Below are 15389 nucleotides of genomic sequence, written 5' to 3' on the forward strand. Positions count from 1 at the left end.
CCACCACCTGTGCCTCAGCTTCCTCCCCACCCTCAGCCCAAGGGCACATCCCCAACCAGCCCCGGGAGGGCGCAGCCGGCCAGGCCTGGTGCCCCCCAGCGAGATTAGAGCCAATCCCCCAGATTAACACCACCAGGGCCCGGCAGGCGTGGGGCACAAATCCTGGCTTAGCGGACGAGGGGGCAGGGCACGGCATGGGGATGGCATGGGGACACCACAGCCCCACGGGGCACCCACCTGGGCCAGCAGCCATGAGACAGCCCCAAACCTGCTCCCCCAGGCTCACCCTGGCCTTGGGGGGCCCAAGGGGTGCCAGGGGGGCAGCACCCCCTGCTCCAGCCCAGGGGCCTGTGAGGCAGCTGGCGGGGGAGGCTGGCACAGCAGGGTCCCCTGAGGACAGCAGCTCTGTTCCAGCCTGGCTCTGCCGTCACAGCCGTGCGCCCTCACCCACCGTGTGCCTCCCCCCGTGCCCACACTCACAGGGGCTCAGCCACCCGGCCCAGGGCAGGAGGGGGCTCACCGCCCCCCAAGCCCAGCACCTGGGGGCTCAGCCTGGCTGCCTGCCACAGGGCTGGGCTCTGCCCATCGGGACGCGGCCCCCACCCCATGCCATGTGCTGGGCTGTGCCATGTGCTGGGCTGAGCTGGCAGCTCCCATGCCAGCCCAGTGGGGCACAGACCCTGCAGCCCAGGCCAGGGCAGGGGGCAGCAGTGGGAAGGGGGGCATGGGGCTTTCACAATCCCGGGCTGGCTGTTTATTTAAGCGCTGGCACCGTGCCCGGCGGGGGCTGTTTATTTGCCGAGTGCTGGCTCCCGGCCCCGCGGAGGCGGAAAAGGATCCAGAGGAACAAGGCTGGGCCGCCCGGCGAGGCACTGGGGAGGGGCTGGGCTGGGCAGAGCCCTGCCTGCTCTCCACAGCGCCCAGCTGGGGGCACCCACTGGAGACAGGACCCCCAGCTCACCATCAGCACCCACAGCTGCACAGCTGCACTGCTGCCCTCCCCACCCATGGGGACCCACAGGGAGACCCACGGTCAAGCTGCCCTGAAGTGGGCACCCAGCAATGGCTGGGGTGGGGGTCATATCCCTCCCTCGCACAGGACAACCCGCTGGGCACTGCAGCATGTGCAGGATTCCCATGGGCACTGTCTGGGCACGGTGTTGGATGCCAGGTCAGTGTCTGCCTGGGCACAGGGGCCACGGCTCAGCACCAGGGAGCTGGCAGCGCTTGCATGGGGTCCCTGTGTGCACTGCCCAGTGTGGGAGGCTGCTCATGGTCGCCGTGGCCAAGCTGTAGCCCCCCTGAGTCACTGGCGAGGGGGAGCACAGGGGATAGAAGCAAGGGAAAAACTGTTTGTTTGCTGGTGCCAAGTGCACGCTGGGCACTGTGCCAGCCACTCTGGGGCCCAATTACTCAACCCACTTCTGCCCCTCTCCCCACAAGCCACTGGCCTGGGACCGAGTGAGGCCAGCACTGCCACCCCGGCCACTGTGCACCCTGATCCTACCAGGCAGCAGCCATACCCTTCCCAATACCCCTTCCAATGCCCATGGCACCAGCAGCAGCCAGGAGGGTCCAGGGAGTCCACTCCACCCCACTCCCATGGGTGCCCATGAGTAGAAGGAGCTGGTGTCCTGGTGGGCATCCTGTGCCAGCACAGACCCTCACACATGGCTGCTTCCTAACCAAGGAGTTCTGGGCATTCCAAATGAGGGTCTTGAGCACCTCAAATGGGAGCCCTGAGCATCCCCAATGGGAGTCCTGGGCAGACCCTGCTCCCAGAGCAGCCCATGCCAGCTGGGGGCCACGCAGCCCCTCAGGGGGGTCCATGCTCGCCCTGCCGGCGCCGTTTCCTCCAGTGCAGGGCAGGAGCTGGCCGAGGCCTGGAGCTTCCTGGAATCCAGCTCCTCGTTCCAGCCCCGCAGAAAACACAGCCACGGGGCCCGGGCCAAATCCCAGCCACGAGGAACCTCCCGCCCAAGCCAGGGGTGGCCCCCGGGAGCGGACAGACGAGCGGACAGACGCATGGACACGCAGCCCGGAGTCATGCCCAAGGCTGACGGCAGTGTGGCTGGGGGGGACCAAGCTGCCCTGCCCACCCATGACCCCAAAGCGGGGTGCAAAGCCCACTCCATACACCCAGCACTGGCACCAGCCCCCAGCCTGAAAGATCCCTTCCAAAAACACAGCCCCCAGCTGTGACCCCAGGCTGGGTTCACTACCCACACCCCTGCAGGGTCACATCCTGCTCCCCCGTGCCTGGCACAGCCAACGCTAACCGCAAAGTGGCAGGGACTGCACTGGGACGGCAGCAGCATGACAGCCACCTCCCCCCAGCAGCCATCCCCAGCCCTGCCCACCAAGGGGGGCAGGCAGCACCCCATGGGCTCCCCCAACCCCCCAGTGCAAGCAGCACCCCCAGCCCCTGTGCCCATTGTCGTACCACCAAACCCAGCTGTGCTTCCTGCTGGGGCACACAGCGATGGCAGTGCCAGCGCCCGGATGTGACACGCTGGTGAGCGGGGGCACCGCCCTGGCCCCCCTCCTGGCACCACAGGGACAAGCAGGGCCAGGGTTGCTCTGGGGTGCCCAGCAGGGAGGCGGGCAGTGACCGAGCCCTTCCTGTCATGCCTGCGGGCACCACGCTCCTGGCCGCAGCTTCCCCTCTCCGCTCTCAATTCCCGGGCAGCTGGGTTTCAGTTCAGCCCCAGCCCCACTGTCATGGGCCCCTGCCACCCAGGACCCTCTCACCTTGCTCCCCTACCACCCCAACCCTGCCACCCTGCTCCCCTACCATGTCATCTGCCTGCCCTGGCACCACTGCCACCCCCATGCCCACTGCCCCAATGCTCTTCCATCTGACTCTGCTCTCCAAATCTGGCAAGGGGGGCTGCTGCCCGCACCTCGCACTCTCACTGGGGCAGGTCCTGGGGACACTCTGGTGCCAGGCCACCCGCACGGCATGTGTGCAGCAGGAGGCAGTGCCATGCCCCCCGGTGCGGGGGCAGCAGGTCGGCCCCGCTCCGCTGGCAGCCTCCCGGGCAGGGCAGGAAGCGCCCGCGGAGCCGCTGCGGTCACAGCCTGCGGTTTCCTCGCTGCTGTCAGCGCCCGACCCGGGGCAGCCTCACACGCGAGGCCAAGTGCTCGGCTGCCCCTCGATGCCATCAGTCCCTCCCCGCCCCTCCCCGGGCAGCCTTGGCTCTCCCCGGGCTGGCCAGCATTGCACAGAAGGTGTGAGGTGCCCCCCTGGCAGAGCCACCGAGACCCCCTCCCCGTACCCCCGAAGCATCTCGGCCGTGAGTCACCGTCACGTTTCTCACGTCCCCGGGCAGCCGTGAATCACGGCCCAGCCCCGGCAGCACGGCCGGGGCCGGCGGCACACGTTTGGCACAGGCTGCATATGCCAGAGCCAGGGCTGCCCACAGCCCCTGTTCGAGGGAATCTGGGGGTGCTGGGGCTGGTGTGGACCCCAGAACCTTCACCCTGCTCCCAGAGGCCAGAGGCACACCCAGGGGCTTGCTTAGCTCCGCCGCAGGTCCTTGGGCAGTGCCGGTGTCCCTGTGCCCGAGCACCAACCCACCAACCCACCAACCCAGAATGACCTGGGTCCAGTGACACCCCAGTGACCCGCGGGCACAGCATCCTTGCTCGTGGGATGGTGCCCACGCTGGCCTCCCCACCCCGCAGGAGCACAAGGACACCCCAGGGAGCAGCTGTCAACGCCACCGGGTGGGTCCTCACTCTGGCACCCCCACATCCCCCTGCCGGGTGAGAGCCACAAACTGAAATTCCACCTGTCGTGGCCGAGCCAGCTCCGGTTACGCCGGGAAGGCGCCGCTCCGGTTACACCTCCCGCACCCGCCGCCAGAAAACGCCATTCTTCTGCGGGAACAGGTGCCACGGCCCCCGCCACGGGCACGGCTGTGCCATGCCACCACTATCACTACTACTGCCCCAGCCTGGCTATCCCATGGGTGCAAGCCAGATGGACCCTGGTAGGAGCAGACCAGACCAGACCAGCCATGCCTGGGTACCCATCAGCCCCACAGCGCTCTGGGGACCCCCACCCATACCCCGGCACTGCCGGCTCCCGGAGGAGACACTAGACCCAGCCTGGCTCTCAGGATGATGGCAGAGAACCGCAGGTCCCGCAGCCCTGCCCGCTGCTGGGGAACGTCCCGGTGCCGGGGGTACCCCCACAGCCGGTTCCCTGCGGGTTCCCGGGAAGCAGGGGGATGGCAGCCACTGGGTTGTTTTTAGCCCTGGCTGTGGCGCGCAGCCGGCGCCCTGGGAACGCCGTGCCGGGAACAGCACAGCCCCAGACAGCCCTTTCTGGCTCGGCGACAGCCGGCGGACAAGTGCAGCTGGCTTGCACCGACGGCCGCCGCACAGGGCCGCTCGGGACACGGCGCCCGCGGCCGGCGTGGGTGGACGGCAGCGGTCGGGCAGCTGCACGACGCCCCCCGGACACTGGGATTTGGTGGCACCGTGCCCCTGGCTCGGATTTTAGAGCCCCGAGATCAAGCTAGGCAGGGAGGATCTGGCACAACTTGGGGAGGGCCAAAACTCACTTTGGGGCCGTAGGCACCACCGCGTTTGCAAAGAGGCCGGCGCAGCCCTGTGCCACCGGCACGTCCCCCCCTGCAGGCTGGCAGCCATGGCTCTGCCGGGGCCAGCGGAGGCCGGACCGGGCGCACGCGGCCCCTCGCCGGGCCCTGCCACGAGCCGCCCCCTGCTAAGCCGGCTCCAGCCGCAGGGAGATTAACCTATTTTCCGTGATCAGCACATGTGGCACCGCTGATATGATCGCAGCCCCCCCCGCGCCTGCCGGCACCGCAGCCCTGCCCCCCCTTCTTTCCCCCCCCGAGCCTGGCACTACCATGGGGGGCCCTGCGCCACAGGGGCGTCTCGTGGCACCGAGTGCCAAGGGGCCTCTGGGGACACGTTGGGAGACATTCGCGGCTCTGCCAGCCGAGGACACCCACAGAGTGCTGTAGCAACGCCCCAGAAAGGGGCCGGGGCATCCCAAAAAGGGCCGAGGGACCCCAAAGCTCAGCTACCTCCTTGGTGGCAGCTCTGGCATCAGCGCGGGTGGCCCGGGACATGCTCTGCCCATGGCCAGCGCAGCAGAGTGTGGCACGTTGGCACGCCAGAGCCTCCCGGTTATAAATAGAGCCGGAGTCGCCGAGCTGGTGAATCCCAGCGCCGCAGGGCAGGCGGCGGCAAGGGCCCTCCCCAGGTTCGGCCGCTGCGACGCAGCTCCCGGCACGGCGACAGAGCACCGGGGACACGTCCGGTGTGCAAGGACAACCAGGCGAGGCCAGGCAACCTGCCTGGCATCGGGTACCAGTGGGCAGTGAGTGATGGAGCGCCCTGCCCTCTGCTACACCGTCCTGGTGCCCACTGGTGGCAGCCGTGCCACCCCGGGGGTCCGTGGGTGTTGGATGAAGGGGGCTGGGCAGCCACTGGCATCCTCAGCACAAGTGCTCCTGGGGCCGCTCGTATCCCCGCACCGCAGCAAGGTCACCCCCAAGGGCAGGGTGTGGGGCCCACGGGTGACATATGGCCCGGGAGCAGCCGCGGGGCCGCTAAGCCACCGAGCCGTCAGCCGTTAATCCCGGCACGGGGCCGGGCCTCAGGGTGCTGCACCCACGGCCGCCGGCCAGTGTCTGCCCAGCACCCCTCGAGCCACGGCGGGCACCCCCATGCTGGGGACCCGCGTGGGCACCACAGGGAAGCTCCCACCTTCCTCCCGGCACCCATCGGGCAGCAGCGGGACAATCCCCGCCACTCAACGGGGTCAAAGGTCAGCGGCAGAGATTTGGGGACATCCCAGCTCCAGCGCCAGGGGGGCTGCGCTCCGGCCCCGTCTCAGCCTGAGCTGCTGTTGCCCGTCCCCAGGGGTTCCCCCCCAACCCACCGGGGGAGCCCTCACCGGGGAAGCTTTCCCCCAACCCCTCCACACGACCACTGCTGCCAGGAACCCGCGGGGGCTCCGCGGCCCCTGGGCATCTGCTGCGGCGGGGGGAAAAGCGGCTACCGGCGCCCCCGGCCCGGCTTCCCCCATACCCGGCCCCGCCGCCGCGCCAGCGCCCTGTCAGCCGCGGAGAGCGATGGCTTCCTCCGCCCGCCGGCCAGGAAACGGCGCAGACGCCGCTCCCGCCCCCCCGGACCCCAGCCTCGGCCCCCGCCGCCCCCCGCGCCCCCGGCACCGCTCCCCCGCCGAGCCTCACCGCCTGCGCTCCGGCCCCCGCCAGCTCCGCACCCCGAAAAAGGGAAGCGGCCCCGGCTCGCCCCCTCCCCCCACCCCCGTTTTCGCCCCCTGGCCGGGGGTGGGCGAACGGGTCTGTTGCGCACCGGAGGCTCGGGGGCGGAGGACCTGGTGATTCCGGGAGGGGGCACCCCCAGTACCGTGCTCCGTAGCGGTGTCCCGGCCCTCCTGAGACCGGGGAGGGGGGAAACCCGAGCCTTGGAGGTGCCCCGGAGGTGGTGAGCCGGGGGCAGCGCTGCCGCTCGGGAGCATCCAGCCAACCGGTCCCGGGAGGGGGGACTCAGGCACCGGTAAACGGCAGAGGTGGAGGGCCCAGCACCGCCAAGCCCGAGGAAAAGCCTGGATCCGGAACTGGGGCAGGGAGAAACGTTGCCCCTCCGGGGCTCACGGCAGCCTCAGACAGGCAGGGGCCCTCAATCCCCCGCGGGGACCGGACAGAGTGAAGGGGGGATCCCCAGGATCTCGTCTTACCGGAGGGGGATCCCCAGCGCCGCCTCCCGGACAAGGGGTCCCCAACTTCCTGGGACCACCCCCCCCGCCAAACAGGACCCCCAATAATCCCTTGCAGTTCGAGGACACCCCACAGGGGGTGAGGTGCGGGAGTTCCTAGATACACTGCGGGACAAGCACCCACCAGCCTTACCCGATCCCGGCACTCCCGTAATCACAGCGATCACCCCCACAACCGTTTCACCAAAACAACGACTGATCCCCCCCTCCTCAATGTCTGACCCACCGGAGACCACAGTCCCCACTCATTACCTGATCACGGCGACTTCACACCGAGATCCTTAAAACAGGGAAGCTCCCGGTGGCGGTTGCATGGCGGCGGCGGGGATCGGGAAACGGAGGGGGGAGGGTTGGAGGGGGGTGGGGTGAGGGTGGGAAACAACCCGGCCTAAGGAAAGAGAAGGAGGAGGAAAGTGGGGAGGGGGGGTTAACGGAGGGAGGAGGAGAAAGAGAAGGAAGGGGGGGGCTTAACGAGCGGCGGCCGCGGCCATTGCGAGTCATGTGCTCGCGGGGAAACTTTACCCGGGGCTGGGCCGGGCGGGGCGGCGGCGGCGGCAGCGGCGGCGGAGGTGGGAGGGGGGAGCAAGGGGAGGGAGCTCCGCCCCTCTCCGTGCCGGCCCCGCCCACGCTCCGTCCCGCCAGCCAATAGGGCTTCCGCAGGGGCGGTGCCCCACCGGCTGGTGGGGCGGAGCGTGGGCGGGGCCGGCAACTCTTTGAAGTCTCGAGAAGGCGGAAGGGGTGCGCGCGCCGCGAGGAGGTTGGGGAGGGGGCTCTTAAAGGGGCCGCGCAACCGTCTTGTTTCTTTTTTTTTTTTTTTTTTTTTTTTTTTTTTTTTTTGCTGGAGCTCACCCAGTCTACCCCCCCCCCCCCTCCAGCAGGACACCCACAGCAGCTTGCCCAGCAATGCCGGAGAGGAGACTCCACAACCTCTCTGGCCAGCCTGCTCCAGGCCTCCAGCACCTTCACACCAAATAAGTTTTTCCTCCTGCTCAGATGGAACCTCCTGGGTTCCAGTTTGTGCCCCTTGCCCCTTGTCCTGTCCCTGGGCACCATTCTCTGGCCTCATGCCCTTGCCCCTCACCCTTTATCACTTGCTGGAGGTTGATAGGTGCCCCCTGGGGCTACTCTGCTCCAGGCTCTCAGCCTGTGCTCCTTACAGAGAAGCTCCAGGCCCTTCAGCCTCTTCACGGCCTCCACTGGACTCTCTCCAGTCACTCCTTGTCTCTCTTCAACTGGGGATCCCAGCACTGAAGTCTGGACTCCCAACTGTGGCCTCACGAGGACAGAGCAGAGCAGGAGCAGAAGAACCTTCCTTGAGAACCTCCCTTGGACTTGCTGGCTGCACTCTTCCAAATACAGCCATTAATTAATTCATTAATTAATTCAAGCAAGCCAGGAGCATTTTGGGGTGCATTGCTTCCTTCACTCCCCCTGGACCCTGCAGCACCCTATACCAGGAGGGCTGAGTGCCCACCAGGCCGCTCTCGTGCCTCAGTTTCCCCTGCGCGCTCAGCAGGAGGGCCCAGACATGGGCAGCCAGGCCTGGCACAGGCAGCCTGTGGCAGCCACGGTCCCCTCTGCAGCGCCAGGGCTGCCGAGGCCCAGCTGCCGGCATGTGCTCAGCCCAGAGGAATGTGCCAAATCACTCCCAGATGTGCACCGAGGCCAACCCACCGCCCCTTCTGCGGCCCACCGGGGTGGCCACTGGGCACTGGGGACCCTTCCCCACCCCACTGTGGGCCTGAAGCCATCACTGGCTGGATCCTGCCTGGCTGCAGTGCCCATCCCCAGCCTGTCCTGCAGCTGCGATGCTAAAGGCTGGTAGGGCACTGGCAGGATTGTTGGGGTGCCAGGATGCAGGCAGGAGGTGCCACTGGGGCAGGGCTGCATGCCTGCTGTCCCTATCCCACTGAGGCCTGCAACCCTCGCGGGGCCTGGTGCCAGCCTGGCAGGGTTGTGTGGGGTCCTGCCCCGCACCCCCAGTCCCGGTGCCCAGCAGGAGCGCAGCCGAGCGGAACGGGGCTGTCAGATGGAATCTGGGTGCCGGCGGTGACGGAGCGGCGGGAGGGGGCCGTGCCCGCCACGTGGCTGCTTATGTAAGGAGAGTGCAAGGGAGGACAGGGAGACGGCCAGGGCACCGGGGACACCGCCGAGGGGGCACCAGGGACACCGCCGAGGGGGACCAGGCCCCCGCCATGCACACGCAGGCAGCCGCGCAGCCGGACACACACCCCCGAGGCCGGCCTGTGGCACAGCCGGGCACTGTCCAGCCCCTTGGGCACAGCACGTGTGTGTGGGAGCCGGGCGACGTGGGCACACGTGTGCCAGAGCTGGGGGGGACAGGGTCCCAGTGGCACCTCGGGTTTCCCCTGATGCTTCTGCCCTGGGCACGGCGCAGGGTCTGGGGCTCCGGGGGTGTCGCGGTGGCAGCAGCGATGTCCCTGAGCTGCGCTGCCCCTGCCCCGGCACTGCCTGCCCCTCGCTGCGCGGTGATGAACGGCTCCGGTGGTGGCTCCGGCAGCAGCTCCGGCAGCAGCTCCAGCCCCGCGCGGCTGGAGCCGTCTGCGCCATCGATTTTTCATCCACTGCGGCAGAGAGCAGAGCCAGGCCCGGCCCAGCCACGGGCACGCCGGCAGCCTGGCACAGTGAGGACAGCTGTGTCACCACACCGTGGGGCTGCATCCTCCATGCAACCTTGCTGCCCACATCACCAGGACACCCAGGGGGCAGTGCCAGGAAGCACTGTGGGAACCCAGGCTGCCAGCTTCCAGCCACCCTCACCATTTGCCCTGACCCCTCACTGTGGGGAGGTGTTGCAGCCGTGGGGCTGGCATGGGGTAGAATGCAGCTGCCATGGGCTGTGGGGAGCCAGGGGCTCCCCTGGCATCCTGTGCCTGACCTGGCTTTGCCCATGGCTTTGGGAATGCCAGTCCCCCACTCAGCCCTGTGGCACGGTGGCAGGGCCACAGTCCCCCCTCAGCACTGTGGTGTGATGAGGGGACCAGGACCCCCCCACTCCCCTGGCATGGGGAGGTGGGCACAGGGATGTGGAGCAGGGCAGGCACAGCCTGGCTTGAACCCACTGCCCCCTCCCTGTGCCACTGCACGTCTACCACATGGCAGCCCTGGCTATAAATAGCCCCACAGCAGCCAGCAGCTGAGCCACGCTCAGGGCCCAGCTGGCACCAGCCCTGCCCTGCTGCCCCGGCCTCAGTTTCCCCATCAGTTTCCATAACAAACAGGATAGGACCCAGCAGCCAGGGCTGGACCCATCCCCAAGGCGTCCCCTGGCACAGCAGTGATTGGCAGTGCCAGTGTGCCAGAGCAGGGGGTGGAAGAGAGGAGCTGCAACCAGGACACCCAGTTCAGTGGTGGCATCCATCTATGTGCCTGGGCTCTGCTTTGGCACTAAGTGCCCAGGGCAAGGACACAGCCACAGTCCCCATGTCCTGCACACCACCATGGGGACTTCACAAGCCACAGGGGTGTGATGGGGCACAGGGCAAGCATGGGGCTGGTGGGAAACAGGGGTCCAGGGGGCAGGGGAAACTGAGGCAGGCCAGGGACCCCTGAACCCCCACCCTGACCTCCCCCCAGCACCCCAGCCCTGGCCAGGAGCTGCTAGGCAGTGCTGGGGGGTCGAGGGAACAGCATGGGGTGGGCAGAAGTGAGTGGCAATGAGTGGATGTGGGGCAGTGATGGAGCCCCAGCCCCCTCCCCACTCTCCTGTCTGCCTGGGCTCTCCCCTGCCCCCCAGCCAGGGAAGCTGCAAAATTAGGTCAAAGCCTCCATTCTGTAACAGAAGCAGAGGAGCTGGGGCCAGAGCTGGGGGTGGGGGCACTGCAGGCAGGGGGAGAAGGTTTGGGACCTCCCAGCCCTGGGGCAGGGAGGGGCTAAGGAGGGGCAGAAAGCAGGAGCCAGGGCTGCACTGGTACAATTTTATTACTGCCAGGAGATAAGAGCCCCACTGCCTCCCACCCTCCAGCTGGGCACAGCCTGGAGCCAGGCACACTCAGCACCCCCCCGGCAGCACCAGCATGCAGAATGGGACTGGCACTGGGACCAGTGCAGGCAGGAGGCTGGATGGGGGGAGGCGGGGGGGCCGTCCCAGAGGCTCAGAACGAGCCAGGAGTGGACACATCCCTGGCTGACAGCTGGAGTGACACCAGGATTGAGTGTGCCAGGGGCACCAACAGCCCATGGCCCTTGTGGGTGCCAGCCTCCTGCCTCTGTTAAAACCACACAGGAATAATAATAATAACAATATTAATAATACTTAAAATAGTGAGGGTTGAGGGTCCCAGGGCAGGACTTGACAAACAAGGGCAGAGACCTTTGGGAGCCATTCCCCTGCTCCTGCCTGGCCAAAACGTGCCCCAAACCCCCAGAGCAGCTCAAACCATGCCCCAAATCCCCAGGGCAGCCCAAACCATGCCCCAGAGCAGAGCCTGCCAGGCTCACACATGGGGAGGGGGCTGCCAGGGGGCTAGTGCAGTCCCTGGGTGAGGATGCTGCCCACCAGCGTCATGTCCTGCAGCGTGTGCTTCACTGCTGCCTCCTCCATTTTCAGAGACACCTGAGGGAGAGAGGAGAGATGCTCAGCACCATGCTGCCAGCCCCCAGCCCTGCTGCCAGCCCCCAGCCCCGCCAGGTACCTTGGCCAGCCGAGCCTCCTTGGCCTTCTTCAGCTCGAGGATGCCGCGGGACTCCAGCAGGGTGACAAGGGACAGGCACTCAGCCTGGTCCACAGCAGGGAGCTGCTGCTGCCGGCAGACCTGGCTGTAGGTGTCGTGGAGCTGGGGAAGGCAGAGTGGGGGTCGCAACGCTGCACTGCACTCAAAGGAGATCCCCCAGGGGACGCCCACCTACTCCCCACACCCCGCTCCAAGGTGGTCTCTCAGTCCCTCACCTTCCCCAGTGTCACCTCCTGGGTGTGCAGGCGCCGGGCGAGCAGCAGCAAGGAGCAGAGCAGCAACTTCTGCTGCAGGGGGAAGCTGTCCTGGGCCCCCCGTCCCCCCACCGCCAGTCGGTCCCCAAACACCTCCGAGAGGACGCGGGAGACGTGCAGGAGCCCCACGCGCCGGGGGACTGGGGGCGCCGAGGAGTCTGCTGGGGGACAGGAGGGGACATCAGGAAAAGGAGGCAGAGGAAGGGGGGCAGTGCAGAGCTGGTACCCCAGACCCCCACTGAGACAGCCCAGAGGTGCCCCTGCAGGATTTGGTCTCTGCTCCAGCAGCCACTCACCACCAGGCAGAGGCTTGAGCAGGGTCTGGCTCCGCACCTCCAGCTCCACCACCTCCACTGCGCGCCTGGGGAGGGACAGCCTTAAGTGCCAGGCAGAGCTGCCACCCTGCTGCAGGCAACCCCAGTGCCAGGGAACCATGTGGGACTCACAGGGGTCACACCAGTCCTGGCACTGTGGGGTTTTGGAGCTGGCACTGACCTGCAGACATCCAGAGCCATGCGAGCGTCACCAGAGACTGCGGAGACCTTGCGGGCACAGAACTGGAGTGCAGCAGCATCCAGGACAGGGGCACCGGCCACCTGCCAAGGCAGCACACAGTGCCCATCAGCACTGCTGCCATAGGCACAGAGCCCAGGCCCCCCTGTGTGTGTGTCCCCTCCACATCCTCACCTGTCCCAGCCGCTCTGTCAGGATGGCAGTGAGCTGCTCTCTGGTGTAGGGTGGGAAGTGCAGCAGCTGAGGGCTGCCAGCTGGGTGGGCACTGAGCCTGGCCAGGCTGCGGTCAGCCAGGTCCAAGGCGTTGGCCAAGCCTGCGGGCACGGCAGGGTGAGAAGGGAAAGCAGGGAGAGTGGACTTGTACCCTGAGGATGGAGTTATTCAAAGACCAACCCCCACATCAAGCCCCTCAAAACAGGAAAGGTCCCCAGGGTGGGCAGTGCCATGCTGCCCACACTCACCCACAAGGACAAGCCTGGAGCCTGGCAGCCGTGGCCACTCGAAGAGGGTATAGAGCACATCTTGCCCCTTGCTCTCCAGCTGGTCCAGCTCGTCCAGCACCAGCAGGCTGCAGAGTGAGGGGGAGCCCAAGTCAGCCTGGCTCTGCCCACCCTCCCCAGCCTGCTTGCACCACCCTGAGCAAAGAGAGCTGCTGCCAGGCTGCCAAGGGGGGACCCCACACCACCCCTCAGGGCAGGCAACTCACACCATGGGCCCCTGGGCTGTCAGCTTCTTCTCCAGTCTCCGCATGCCCTCCCGGCCGGTGGCACCAGGCAGGCCCAGCTCCTGTGCCAGGGCAGGGAAGATGCCCGCTGGACTGCTCAGTGCCATGCAGTTCAGGATGATGGTTTTGCTGCCGGCGAGGTCACCCTGCCAGGGGTGTGAGCGTTACACCACAGGCTGCCCACTGCCCCCACACAGTGCTCGAATCCTTCTCCCCCTGCCACTTGCCACCCCCTTTCCCTGCCAACCTGCTCCCCAAGAAGGGACCCCCAGCCCACCTTGCAGTCAAGCAGCACCCGGCTCAGGCAGGCTGTCTTCCCTGTGCCAGGGGCACCGCTGATGTAGAGGCTGCCAGGCCGGCGCCCGCAGACGTGGTCCCGCAGGAACTGCCGGATGATGCCAATCTCCCTCTCCCTGGCATGGAGGCGCTCGGGCGCTGCCGCGTGCAGTGCCCGCTTGGCCTGCTGGTAGCAGGTGCCTGTGTGGAGGACAGAGAGGGCTCAGTGGAGGCTGTGACACCCCCAGGGCCCTGTGCCCCTTCCCAACCACAGTCACCTTCCTGCCTGAAGAGCCGGCTGCGGGCAGGCTGCCCACCAGGCCCCGATCTCTCAGGGGTATCCTGCCCTCCACGCTGTAGGGACAGCCCCGGGCTGCTGAGCTTCTCAGGGGAGGCTGAGGGGTCCCCAAAGAGCAAGCGGCGCCCCTGGTTCTCCTTGCTGCGCTTGACCGGGGAGCAGGGCTGGGCGTGGGGGATGTTGCAGAGGTTGTCATCGCCTGGGGAGGAAGGAGAAGAGTCAGTGGAGTGGCCGAGCACCTGGGGCAAGGTCCCAGAACCCTCACGGTGAGCCTGTGTGCAAAGGGATGTCTGTAATCCAGGGTGGCTCTCCCCAGGGGAGGCTTCAGTCCCCCAGGAGCAGCTTTTCCTTCTGAAACTGAGAAGCCACAAACGCAGCTGTGCAAGGGACAGGATGGAGCTGGGTCGGTTCACCTGCCCCAGCCCCAGCATGGTGAAGTCCTCGCCCTAGAACAGTTCTTCGGAAAGGGGTGACCCCCAAAAGCCTTTCTTAGGGGGTCCCAGGGAAGGGAGCAGTGGAAGTGGGGCTCACCCAGGCGCTTGCGGGGGCTCAGGGGAAGCAGGCTGGGCCGGGCTGAAAGTGTGCTGGAGGCCGCCCGGCCGGGCTCCGCAGGACCGGAGGCTCTGGGGCATGGCGAGAGCCGCAGGGTGGAGGGGTCAGGGCCGCTCTTGACCGTGGGGGTGGCGAGGCAGCGGGAGCTCCTCCTGCGGGGAAAGCCGATAGTGGGCTGCTGCTGCGGGCCCCTGCTGGCCATAGTAGGGGTCTGCGGATAAAGGTGAGACATAGGTCAGAGAAGGAGACCCCCAGACCACAGCTCCCGCCCGCCTCTGCTTCCCCCCTGCCATATCGTCCTGCTCGGTCGCCCCAGCCCCGCTTCCTACCTCTGCTCCCAATCCCCGCCACACCGGCGCGGCGCAGCCCAGCCCTCCGGAGCTCACTGCTCTTCCCAGAGCCCCCCAAGTTCCCCGGCGCCCCCCCATGCCCCCGCTCCGCCGCCACCCACCTTCTCGCGCCAATTCAGCTCTAGCTCCGCACTTCCCGCCACCAGGCCGGGCTGGGCCCGCCCTCGCTGTCCCATTGGCTGCTCCGCCGGCCACCTCCGCCAATCACAAAGTCTGGCGCCAAAAAGCTGCAGCCGAAGGGTGGGGCGGTCGCCCAGCAGCCAATCAGCGAGGGCGCGCAGGGTATGCTGGGAGTTGTAGTCTGCCAGGGCGGACCCTGCTGTGACACCAGCGCCCCCAGTTCAGCCTTCCCAGCATTCCCGGTCCTGCCTTCCCATGTTTTCAGTACCCCATTCCCACCTCCCTAGCACTTCCCCCTCCTCCCTTCCTAGTTTCTCCCACAGCCTTGACAGCACCTGGAACCACTGCCTTCCCTGCCAGAGGAGAGGAGGGGTCCCCAGAGGCCCCACGCAGCATCACCTTTCCCTTTGCCCACTCCCCCCAGACAGCAGCCAGCACCACTTGGTATCTTTATGACTTTTATTTAAATGCAGTTTCAAGCTCCTGGGTTTTTATTGTTCCCTCTTAAAACAGACCCCACTCCCCGGGGGTGGGGGGCACCCAGCGCTTGGGGAGAACCTTTTTGACCTTTATTTAAACCAATCAGCAGCACTGGGGGGGGGTTGAGGGGTCCTCATCCTCTAGAGCCCCTCTCACCTCCTCCATGAGCAGCCTTTACCCTGCGCTGCTGCACTCCAGTCCAAACTGGGAGAGTTTCCATCTTCATAGAAAACAAAACAAACCAACAAAACAAAACAAAAAACCCCAACCCAACCCTCAGTACAGTCAGGGAGGGGGGGCGGGTCAGCACCCCCACAGCGAGCCCACTGCCCTCCTACAGTACAAGC

At 66.8% G+C, this 15389-nt stretch overlaps 1 protein-coding gene across 1 annotated transcript; it reads right to left on the minus strand.

Annotated features, from left to right (window-relative positions):
• Positions 1–11267: 11267 nt before the first annotated feature.
• Positions 11268–14302, minus strand: CDC6 (cell division cycle 6). Its single transcript, XM_054396843.1, has 11 exons — positions 14072–14302; positions 13521–13739; positions 13244–13443; positions 12949–13112; positions 12704–12810; positions 12417–12556; positions 12225–12325; positions 12026–12090; positions 11691–11890; positions 11437–11577; positions 11268–11357 (listed from the first exon to the last, which is right to left on the minus strand). The coding sequence occupies exons 1-11, from the start codon at positions 14292–14294 to the stop codon at positions 11268–11270; spliced, it is 1650 nt and encodes a 549-aa protein (XP_054252818.1). The 5' UTR covers positions 14295–14302.
• Between the last annotated feature and the right edge of the window lie 1087 nt (positions 14303–15389).

This window comes from Indicator indicator, chromosome 39, assembly GCF_027791375.1.
Source record: "Indicator indicator isolate 239-I01 chromosome 39, UM_Iind_1.1, whole genome shotgun sequence".
In the NCBI taxonomy this organism is placed as follows: Eukaryota; Metazoa; Chordata; class Aves; order Piciformes; family Indicatoridae; genus Indicator; species Indicator indicator.